Below are 12088 nucleotides of genomic sequence, written 5' to 3'. Positions count from 1 at the left end.
TTTTGATCAGATAGAAATAGTTAAGTTTGGGTGTTATTGGTTAAGTTCCATCCAGTAAAACAGGAAACCCTCTATGGGCCTAAAATTTGTCTTTAAACCTAAGAAATTAATGTTTCAAAGTTTGTAAGTATTATAAATTATGCCCCCCCAGTGGCACAGCGGCATGTCTGCGGACTTACAACGCTAGAATCCGGGTTTCGATACCCGTGGTGGGCAGAGCACAGATAGCCCATTGCATAGCTTTGTGCTTAATTACAAACAAACAAATTATAAATTAAACAATAGTTATAGAGGAAAACGTAAATGAGACATGAAAATAGCCACTTTTTAAAATTATTGTTGTTCTTATTGGTGTGAATGCGCAGAAGATATGAATCTGGTATAAAACAATAAAAATTTGGATTATGTATATCGTTTGTTTGATTTTAGAAGTCCGCACAAAGCTAATCTAGGGCTAGCTGAACTAGCCATTCCTACTTGTGATGTGACAGATTAAATTATAATATGATAAGATAATCATTACTTTAGTTAGTTATTAAGAAAAACAATTTTAGTAATAATCATCTTTGTAACACAGTTTTCAGATTTCGCTGAAGATGGAATAAGTTATTCCGAAACGTGCCAACCTTGTAAATATAATTGTTTTTTTCTTGTTAAAGACAAAGCTACACAATGAGATATTTGTGCTGTAAAACGGGTATCGAAACCCGGTTTTTAGCGTTATAACCTTAAACACTTACCGCTGAGCCAATGGGGGGGATGGGCAGAAAGTAAGAATAGATTCGCATGAGAATTATACATTAAAACTTTGTTTATTTGTTTTGAATTTCGCGCAAAGCCACACGAGGACTATCTGCGCTAGCCATCCCTAATGTAGCAGTGTAAGACTAGAGGGAAAGCCAACTCTTGGGCTACTCTTTTACCAACGAATAGTGGGATTGACCGTCACATAATAATGCCCCATGGTTGAAAAGGCGAGCATGTTTGGTGTGACGGGATTCGAACCCGCGACTCGCAGATTACGAGTCGAGCGCCCCCTAACTTCCCGTTCATGCCGGATATTAAAACCTACCATTTGATAAACAATGGCGTCCTCGAATTCTGATAGTTTAATATAGATTTTAAATGTTCAATTTTTTCGAATCCTCAATTGCTCTTCATGCTCAGATCGACTCACTATAGTCGAGATAGTCTGATCATTGTCAGTCTGCAACCGAAATCGGTGACACAACTTTCTCTTAAACTGTAAACTTCAAGGTGTACTGATCTTACAAACAACGACAGAACTCCCACCAAAACTGTATCAAGGTGTATTGGTCTTACAAACAACGACAGAACTCCCACCAAAATTGTATCAAGGTGTATTGGTCTTACAAACGACGACAGAACTCCCACCAAAACTGTATCAAGGTTATTGGTCTTACAAACGACGACAGAACTCCCACCAAAACTGTATCAAGGTGTATTGGTCTTACAAACAACGACAGAACTCCAGCCAAAACTGTATCAAGGTGTATTGGTCTTACAAACGACGACAGAACTCCCACCCAAACTGTATCAAGGTGTATTGGTCTTACAAACGACGACAGAACTCCCACCAAAACTGTATCAAGGTGTATTGGTCTTACAAACAACGACAGAACTCCTACCAAAATTGTATTAAGGTGTATTGGTCTTACAAACAACGACAGAACTCCTACCAAAATTGTATTAAGGTGTATTGGTCTTACAAACAACGACAGAACTCCAACCAAAACTGTAAGTTTCAACTGCTATCACTCTTGTGTTGTGCTGAATATATCATTCACGAAGAGAAAAAAAGTGGAAAAACACATGATATATATAGTTTATATTTTATTTTCAAGTATTCACGAACTTGAGATATTTATTTCTACTAAATTTGGTAATATAATCCTACACATATATGCTTATATACTTACAGTAAATGTATGTTGAATATCACTTAACAAACAATATCGCGTGTTAATTGTACCAACAAATTGTATACAATATCACTATACAAGAGTACCTTTTACTATGGAGCGGTATCAAACCGATGGTAAAGGTTGTCATAGTTATAACTTTTGATAAATCCAAAGACATAAAATAATGTTTACAAATGTACTGATCGATGCAGTCAAAACACATTGGTTTACTGTTCGCGTGTTGGTTTTCCTTTCACTTTCCACTTAAACCACTTTAACTTCGCATTTTTTGGCATTGAATGTCGTCGTTGGAGATCGTTGTGATTCCATTCATCATCAGAAATCGGTTCATTTTGTTTGCGGGCAGGTTTTAATGGACTTAATATATCTTCAGCTTCTTCAGCTCCCGATTCATCGTTTGCTATGACTCGCATATTGCGATGGACTGGTCGATTTTCCTCGTGGTGGGCTGAGTTTCGCTGTGCACGTGGACTACCTTCATTACGACTTGTTCTGTATGGATAATGAGGGCTGTTCTCGTAGTAAATGGTCTTGTGATGAGAAGTGTTTTCGTTTCGGTTTTGCTGCTGGCTGTTTTCTAGCCGATTCTTTCTGTGTTGATGTCGGGGGCTGTCCTCGTGGTAAATTTTTGTTGAATGTTTATCATTTGGTGAGTTGGATTCGTTCTTAACATGTGTCCTAGATCCGGGAACTTCATTGTCTATTTGGTCAGTTACAGAAGAGTACGCATGGTATCTTGCCGAATCACTATCAGAGCTGGATATGACTGATGCTGCGGAAGAACTAGTTAAGATGCCATGGTGACGATTCACTGGACTTGTACGCTTTCCAAGTGCCGCTCTTTGACGTGCATTATAAGCCGCAGCAAGACCTCCACGGACATAAGATGGCTCACTCTGCACAGATGATGGTTTGTTGTTTTCACTAAGTCCTAACAAAGACATAGAGTTTGATTTTTCTCTCCGCATGGTGTTGTTATCTCCATCACTCATGCCTCTCACCTTCATCCATACACAGTCGTTTTGGCGATGCGTATCTGTCTGGTATTTCTGGTCACCTGAGTATTGTCTTACATTGGAAGTTTCCTTATCTCTGAGACTAGATGGTAGAGAAAACATTTCCTGACGGTAGTCCTCACTGGCTTCTTGAAACCAGAGATCACTAACACCAGCACCTTCTCGTAACCAATTTTTTTCACCGTGTGGAACATTTTCATAGTTTATTTCTCTGTTTTTTGAATCGACCTCCCTGATGAGAGATGAAGGCATGATACCGTTTTTACGAGAGAAACTGTTCATCTCGCTGGAAGCATCTTGATGGATCCATTGATTTTTGAGGTGAATATCAGCGTTTTCATCATACCATTCCTTCCCGTTGGAACCAGTTTCGTCATTTCCAGTTTTTTTTTCATCTTCTTCCACATGAAATCCAGTGTTGAGTTTGAATCCAAACGACCGATTCTTGCTTTTAACCTGTCGTAAAGACCCCTTCTGTGACAGCACTTCGTTGCCAGTTGGGACATCAGTCCTCGTTTTATGCTTACTTTTTTTAGTTTTGTCTACCTGACTATAGATGGCGTTGTTGGATAGCTGATTTTCACACGATACTCTTTGTTTTTCCTCTACTATAGGCACGTTGCTAAATGCAAACACATAACCCCCAGATGGACGAATTATTCTAGAGTTTTTTCCTGCTCTGTGTGAAAATGACTTTCTTAGAGACTCTGTGTTACATTGAATACCAATTTCTTTGGTAAACGTTTCAGCCCTGTTTTCCGGTATTATTCGTTCAGGTGAATTTCGAAGAAGTCCTTCTTTGTAAAATGTTCTCCACTCCCTGTTGTCATTTTTCAGAAGATCATCATAAGATTTAACCCGACGTCTTCCAGGTTTTGGAGACGTATCCTCATAAACTCGGGTGGCCTTATCGTTATGCCAAGTTTGTTGTCTTCTTTCCAAGGTCTTCTCGAAATGTTGGCTATCTGGATACTGGGTGTTAGATGTTATGCATTCAGAAACATCAGAGATCAATCTATCGCCACCATCCCATGCTTCTTTGTTTTGTTCAGACCGTTTGACTACCAATTCATAGTCTTCATTACCAATATCATCATCAACACTTTGAATTCTTTGGTAACTTCCTAATTCTTCCGTTGACCTATTGGCGCGAGGCGAGCTTCGACGGCGACCATAGTCTAGTTTACTGTTTCTATTTTCACTATGTTCCTTCCGGTTTGTGACGTCACCACTACCAAGATTTTTAGTGTACATTTGGCCTTTTTCCTTTTCTTGTGGGCTTTTGCTAAACATAACTTTGACACCTTTTTCAATCCTGTTTTTTGTAGGTGATTTTACTCTGTTTTCTTTTGCTATGGCACCACTATAGTCAATTGGCGGATCGGAAGGTTGGATTTTGTACATTGTGTTACAACGAAGTTCCGTTGCTGGATCACCTTTTTTCCCTCGCTGCACCGTTGCTTCCTTATTGAATATATTCACAATGCTCTTAACGTGGTTTTGTTTAATTTGCGTGTCCTCTGCTCGCTTTTCATTCTCATTTGTCTCTACCTCATAACTGGATGTAGTTCTGACAGGAAAACGTCTCTGATGATTCGACGTATTTGTCATTTCCACGATAGGTGGCAGTTTGTTTTTCCCAGTTTCCTGTCGCTGAATGTTTCTGTTTTCTGAGTAATAATCGTACTCTTTTCTTAACTCTAGCTTGGAATCACCATGGCGTCGGTTTTTATAGATTTTAAACCAAAACTTTTTCTCGGGGCTCATACTGGGGAAAGAGTCATTATCGACGTCACTTCCGTTAACATATTCGTTCGGCCGACGAGGATACTTCTTTATCCTAACAGCTTTGTTAAAACTGACCTTTTTATTGCCTGAAGCTCGTGAATCACTGCTGACGTCAGAGTGGTCCGAGCGAGTCGACTCTGTACGTCTGATGGAGGGGCTAAGACCAACCAGAGTTGCAGGCATATTAACCAGTTCGTTCTGGCATGTAAGTCAACACTCAGTAACCGGTAAACTACCAGATATATTTCGCTTCTTTCCTTAGAAAGTGGCAGTTTCAGTCACAATGTTTCTTTTCGCCAGGTCATCATGATGAAATAGTTAGATCACCACTGAACTTTTCGGTGTTGTGGACCATTCACAGTACCAGTTCCTAAAAGGATGAGAAATTGAAACTTTTGATAAAAAATACCTTCATTTAAACTACTTCAATCAGACATCTCGAAAAGAAAAACAATAAACATTAAACGTAACACTGTGGTAACTAAGATACAAACTTGAAACATTGAATGTAATAATGTATCCACTAGAACAGAAATTTGACACTTTAAACGTAACATTAAGGTCATTGAAACTTCATTTATATTTTAAAAGTTACAGCTTAAACAATAAAGCGAAGCATTAGAAACGAATAGGCCTAAAATTTGTGACGAAAATCATATAAACTGCAAACCTCCTTTTTTAAAATCCAAAATGGATTAATTAAATGAATGAGGAAAAAAACATGCAATTATTCTGTTTAATATAAACAGAAGTCGGCTATAATGTTTGAATCAGAGAAACAAGAACAACAGTAAAGTTGAAATAATACATTTGTCAAAATCTAGAGTCTCGAAGAAGTTCAAAGATTCTAAACAGTAATTACCTTATTAGCTTTGCCATGAACGAGTGAATGGAAAGATTCTAAACAGTAATTACCTTATTAGCTTTGGCATGAACGAGTGAATGGTCAAAAGTAATTACACGAAATACTAACTGTACAGAACCAATTAACGAAAGGCACCTTTCTTCTTTAATTTGGTATAGGATTTTTCATGGCCGAAAGTGTTAACTAGATTTTATTAAAGAATTAAACATAATGTTTGCAATTAGCAAAATATCATAAAAGTTACAAAAGATTGGGGCCTGGCATGGCCTGGTGGTTAGGGGACTCGTCTTACAATCTGTGACTCATGATTTCCAATCCCGTAACAGAATATGCTTGCCCTTTCAGTTGTGAAGGCGTTATTATATGTCGGTCAATTCCACTTTTAGTTGGTAGAAGAATAGCCCAATATTTTGGTGGTGGGTTGTGTTGACTAGCTGCCTTCTCTTTAGTCTATCACTTCTAAATTAGGAATGGCTAATGTGGCTAGCCCTCGGGTAGCTTTCGGCGAAATTCCAAAAAAACAAACAATAACTTCACTTTTAAAAAAAATTAACAAAAATTACTAGTAATGTTAATAAGTTACGAGGAAGGAACATAAAACAATTAAGAACTGTCCAGGAATGTATCGAGGGTATTGTTTAAAAGTAACCCATGTAAAAATAGCTCGAGGCTGGAAATTAATCACCTTTTATGTCTTAGCAATGACGTAGGTAGATTCGGAGTGACATCTAATCATGAGATACTATTAACGTTATTTCAAAATGATTGCTGGTTATTTTTATGTGCATAATCATCGCGTTAAGAAGAAGTTTCGGACCACCTTGAAGTTCAGTAGTTGGTGAAAGACTCCGAAACACTATTACCTCATCCTGCCACTATTTTCAAGATGGTTTCGTCTAGGCCTAAGATGGAGAGTGTTCCTTTAAGCCATTTGGTTCGTAGTCCAGAAACATGGACAAAAATACACTAACAAAAATTAAATTGCAAAATCATACTATTTATATTGTTGCGTCAGCGAGGTCACGTGACTAGTATCACGCCACCTGTTTTCTAGAAATATCCTGTTCCTTCGTGAATGCCCTAGCATTTACTAGGTTGGAGATAGTCTGGTATATATATAAGATAGTCACAACGTGACGGGACAATGTGTAGTAGTGAGTAATTGAACTGCATTCAGAGAGTGTGTAATTGAGTATTGTTGAGCACGAGCACATGAGACGTTCTAGCGTTTGTTATAGCGCGACTGTTGAAATTAAGTGTATCGTAAAGTTGTATTCGGAAAGAATAAACCAGTTTTATTTAAGAAAGGAATTGTGTCGCTAAAGTTTCGTCGGAACGAATTTACGAAAAATCAATTAACAAACGGAGACGTAACAATATTAAATATTCACCTTTAGACTGTTCTTGTCATACCGAATAGTGAGATTTGACTGTTACCCTTATAACACACCAACGGGCCAAAAGTCTGGAAAATGATTTTTTTTCTGCGATAACTTCATAATCCGGAACGCTAACTCAGTCCAAGTGAATAAGAAGAACGTTCTTGTTTGTATTTAAGGAAATTTGGAATAACATTTGCCATATTCTAAATATTATATTTCATGCTTTTTTTTAACAGTTTGGTTTCAGTTATTTGAATAGACGCAATATTTTTAACAAGTTTATCGCTGTTACTGTCAAGTATATATTTTAATTTGCTATTCAATTCTAGATTTATTAGATTTGTTACAGGAGAGGTAAGTTCACATCCAATCACATCTACGTGACTACTTAGTACATGAAACCTACATTACATTATACAGGAATAGCATAGATCAGCAAGTGTCACTTCTCAGTGCCTCGAGAAGTTATAACGGTGTGCTCATCTTCTACTTAATAGTTTGAAATATTAGCTTCTTAGTATTTTAGATAATGAAAATCTCTACCATTGAAGTATAAATCTAGTAGTTCCAATCAGTTACTAGTTAGGCTTAAGCATTAATGTCTGTATTTTCAAACTTTGTTGCTTTATTTAAAGCAAAGTTACACAATGAGCTATCTTCTCTATTTTCACCGCGGAGAATCGAGCCCAGGGTTTTAACGTTTTAAGACTACTAAGCTACCGCCGAACCACCTGAGGACATTTTCTAAGATCTGTTTTAATTGTTAAGGATCTTTTTAAATTATTTATAATAATTCGATACACTTCTTAATTAGGCTTAACTAATACAGCAAAGTATTCAATTAGGCTTAACTAATACAGCAAAGTATTTAATTAGGCTTAACTAATACAGCAAAATATTTAATTAGGCTTAACTAAAACAGCAAAGTATTTAATGACGCTATTGCTTTTGCTTAAGATAACTTGTAACTTCTTAGGGGTTGTCTATAGCATTCTTTAAGAATTATTTAAACCCATAATTCTTTTTTTAACCAGTTGGGGAATATAAAACTGTCAATTTGTTTTATCATAAAGTTACACGCCCCCCAGTGGCAGAGCGGTATGTCAGCGGACTTACAACGCTAGAAACCGGGTTTCGATACCCGTGGTGGGCAGAGCACAGATAGTCCATTGTGTAGCTTTGTGCATAATTAAATTACAATTACATAAAGTTACACAATGCGTTCTCACAGGGAATCGAACTTCGGACTGTAGCGTTGTAAATCAGTAAACATACCACTGCCCCATTGTAATAAATACGTAACCGACTTCAACCATGATTGAGTTGTGACTGACGTATAAAAGTAAGAAAATTTTGCTTATATAAGATATATAAGCTGACAAATCAAATTCATTGAAACATTGACGCTTTCGACAGGTGGACCAAACCTAGGGGGCGCCTTCTAATAGGGAACGATATCGCTGAAAGGGGGCTTGGAATATCTTGGAACAGTCTTGAAATAAAGCAGTCGCCCGTTGGGACAAATATTTTAAGGTGGCTGATAAAGGAGGTGAGAAAATGGATATATACAGAAGGTTGAGTACGTCATATTAAAAATATTTCACGTCTCAACTACAGCCAGTATAAAGTCGTGGTGGAACGGATTGTATCAGAACTACATTTTAACATTATTTGACGCCTCGTACATAGGTGTGATGCCCCTGAAAAGTGATCGCTTTTTGGAAAGCCATGTAAAAACCCTTCCCCCCCAAAAAAAAATAGTCAATCACTCAGATAATAAAGATATGTTGAGATCCAGGATATAGAATTCTCGAGATGAGAATATTCTTTGTACTTAATGGAAAATAGATCAACTTGAAAAATCATGACTATTCAGGAAAATAGATGACAATACATTGGAAACAGGACACATTTCTATACAAGTTGTTTCTCCGTTCAACTTTCGAATACCTCAAGCATTTGGTGAACGAAACGAGTATTCATGGAAAGGCATACCAATCAAGCCGCTTTGGAATTCTGTGTGATTGAACTAATGATACGAGAGCTGTCTTATTGAAACCATGCAAGGAGCAGTGGTGTGCTTTTGACATGACAAGCCTTACAACGACGCATTTGGCAAAAGAAATCACGCTGCAGGCCGTCAGAGAGAGCATGACTGGGCGTGGCGACAAAGGCTGTGACGACGTGAGGCCCCAAAATCGTATAAATATAACGTACGTAGATTTTATTGGCCAATATAGTTGGTCATATTGGAGAAAAGAGGTGAAATGTCTGTACTTACAGTGGATGGTTGGGGGTGAGGGGTAAGAATACAATTGGTTGGGAACCACTGAGCTAAGGTTTCTTTGCTATCATAGTGCGATATTTCTTTACATACCTCAAATGTCACAAACTTTAACGTAATTACTACATTTTTCATCTTTCAATTATTGTAATTAATACGACATACGATATAACACCTTTGGTATATCAAAAGGAAATATTAATAGTTTTACAGGACAAAAAACTTTTCACATCTAAGAATTTTCCGTTCAAAAGCTTAGCCAAGAAAAATCAAATACATTTCATTAATTGGATAAATTCCAAAAACACTAATGAAATTCTATATAAAATGTGTATTTCAAGGAATAATCTTGTTCTTCAGTGATTCTGAGAAATTAAAGCAGTCGTGCGTCCTGGTCAAATAGGGTTAAAAACAGAAGTTAAAAAATTCATCTACACCCGGACTTCAACTATCCCTCTCTATCTTCTGACAAGCTCTTACATACGTAACTAAATGTTAGATTTACTTCCTCGTACAGAAGATATAGCTTAATGTCTATAACATAAGAACATGTTTCAAATACCTTAATTACAAGATATATATAACGCTCACGCTAACAAGTAACATATTCTGTTGAGAGGATAACCCATCAACATGCAAGGACATGAATAGACGGTTCTTATTAAGCAAGTATCACCGTCCTGATTGGTCCTTTTGTTGCAAAAGGTTTTTCCGTAGGCAAGGTCAGCGGTTGTGGATAACTGACCTTCAGAGTCAGGGACCGTGACGTAAGTTCTTGAAAACTTGGCGATATATATACTTGTTCAAGCACAACTGTAGTCGTTAATATATACCAAATTCACAAGATTTGTTTTTTGTTTTTTTTGCGATTCAGGAGTAGGCGCTGAAAATGATGGCTGCTTTTGTGTTATTAAACGCAAGACTCAGAAAACAGAAAAAAAGCCAGTTTTACAGTTTTCTTTTTGACTCTCGTATAATTTCTTACCAATAAGAACTTATAATAAGGTTAGACTTATGATATCCGTTATCAGTGGTGGTGACGAATAAGTCTTTTATCTGTCTTTGTTTGACACGGATCAGGGACCTCAGAGTCGCGGGGAATGTGCAACCAACGGATCAGGGACCTCAGAGTCGCGGGGAATGTGCAACCACTAGTAGTGTCGTGCTGGAGTTTGTTTGTTTGTTTTTGAATTTCGCAAAAAGCTACACGAGGGCTATCTGCGCTAGCCATTCCTAATTTAGCAGCGTAAGACTAGAGGAAAGGCAGCTAGTCAGCACCACCCACCGCCAACTCTTGGGCTACTCTTTTACCAACGAATAGTGGGATTCGAACCCGCGACCCTCAGATTGCGAGTCGAGCGCCCTAACCACCCAGCCATGCCAAGCCACCGTGCTGAAGTTAAATACGAATAAATAAATAACGAATCATGCGAAATATCATTATTTAATTTTGAAAATCCACAAAAAAACTAAATAATGATATTACTGCTAAGACTTCCTTTTTCATATTTGCTATAATATTTGTATGAGTCAAATGACACGATTAATTCGTCTTTAACTTATTTTGTTTTTGTATGTCTGTTGATAAGCGCAATGGACTCTGTGCTCTGTCCACGGTGGGTATCTAAGTCCTATTTTTAACGTTGTAAACACTAAGACTTTACCACTGACCCACTAGGTGACGCCTTTAAAATATCTACTTTATTTCCGTGAAAATTTTTATCAATTAATATATAAATTACTTTCATGATGTTAGAAAAACACGTAGGTTCAAGAAGTATTGAAAGAAATGAATAACAACCCTCTAACATGAGAGCTTTCGAAAGGTGGACCTTGCCCCTGATGAAGAAAAGTCCACCTTTCGAAAGCGCTCGGGTTATAGGATTTTATTCATTTTTTAATAGATTACTCAGTTTCCAGCATGTGACGTCATGAATAAATTATTTCTTACCTTTTGATTTGTTTGTTATTCAATGAGAAGATTCTTACGTCTGACCCACCAAGGAAAGCTTATCTTTTGATTTGTTTGTTATTAAATGACAAGATTCTTACGTCTGACCCACCAAGGAAAGCTTATCTTTTGATTTGTTTGTTATTCAATGAGAAGATTCTTACGTCTGACCCACCAAGGAAAGCTTACCTTTTGATTTGTTTGTTATTCAATGAGAAGATTCTTACGTCTGACCCACCAAGGAAAGCTTACCTTTTGATTTGTTTGTTATTCAATGAGAAGATTCTTACGTCTGACTCACCAAGGAAAGCTTATCTTTTCAATGTTCACGATTTACTATTATATTGCTCCTAAACCAATTATGTGTATACGAAACACTTGAAAATGTAACTTTTGCTGCTCCCAACCCATTTGAAAATATGTAAACTAGACACTAAAGTATAGCTTATATTGTTCCCAACTCAGCTGAAAATATATGTGTAAACTAGACACTAAAGTATAACTTGTATTGTTCCCAACCCATTTTAAAATATGTATACCAGACACTAAAGTATAACTTGTATTGTTCCCAACCCATTTTAAAATATGTATACCAGACACTAAAGTATAACTTGTATTGTTCCCAACCCATTTTAAAATATGTATACCAGACACTAAAGTATAACTTGTATTGTTCCCAACCCATTTGAAAATATGTATACTAGACACTAAAGTATAACTTATATTGTTTCCAACCCAGCTGTATATGTGTATACCAGACACTAAAGTATAACTTATATTGTTTCCAACCCAGCTGTATATGTGTATACTAGACACTGAAGTATAACTTATATTGTTTCCAACCCAGCTGTATATG

At 37.0% G+C, this 12088-nt stretch overlaps 1 protein-coding gene across 2 annotated transcripts in view; it reads right to left on the bottom strand.

Annotated features, from left to right (window-relative positions):
• Nucleotides 1-1928: 1928 nt before the first annotated feature.
• The window catches only part of LOC106472432, a 26801-nt gene continuing 16641 nt past the window's right edge, over nt 1929-12088 (bottom strand). Inside the window, exons 2-3 of one of the 2 annotated variants that reach the window (XM_022401006.1) lie at nt 5073-5120; nt 1929-5040 (exon numbers count right to left, since the gene is read on the bottom strand). In XM_022401006.1, the coding sequence (XP_022256714.1) occupies nt 2153-4933 (2781 nt within the window). In that variant the 5' untranslated portion in view covers nt 4934-5040; nt 5073-5120 and the 3' untranslated portion in view covers nt 1929-2152. Of the gene's footprint in view, nt 5121-12088 lie in introns of both variants that reach the window. The other variant, XM_013933081.2, reaches the window with a different exon arrangement.

This window comes from Limulus polyphemus, unplaced genomic scaffold (genome assembly GCF_000517525.1).
Source record: "Limulus polyphemus unplaced genomic scaffold, Limulus_polyphemus-2.1.2 Scaffold5332, whole genome shotgun sequence".
Classification (NCBI taxonomy): domain Eukaryota; kingdom Metazoa; phylum Arthropoda; class Merostomata; order Xiphosura; family Limulidae; genus Limulus; species Limulus polyphemus.
This window is presented reverse-complemented; position numbering and strand designations above follow the sequence as displayed.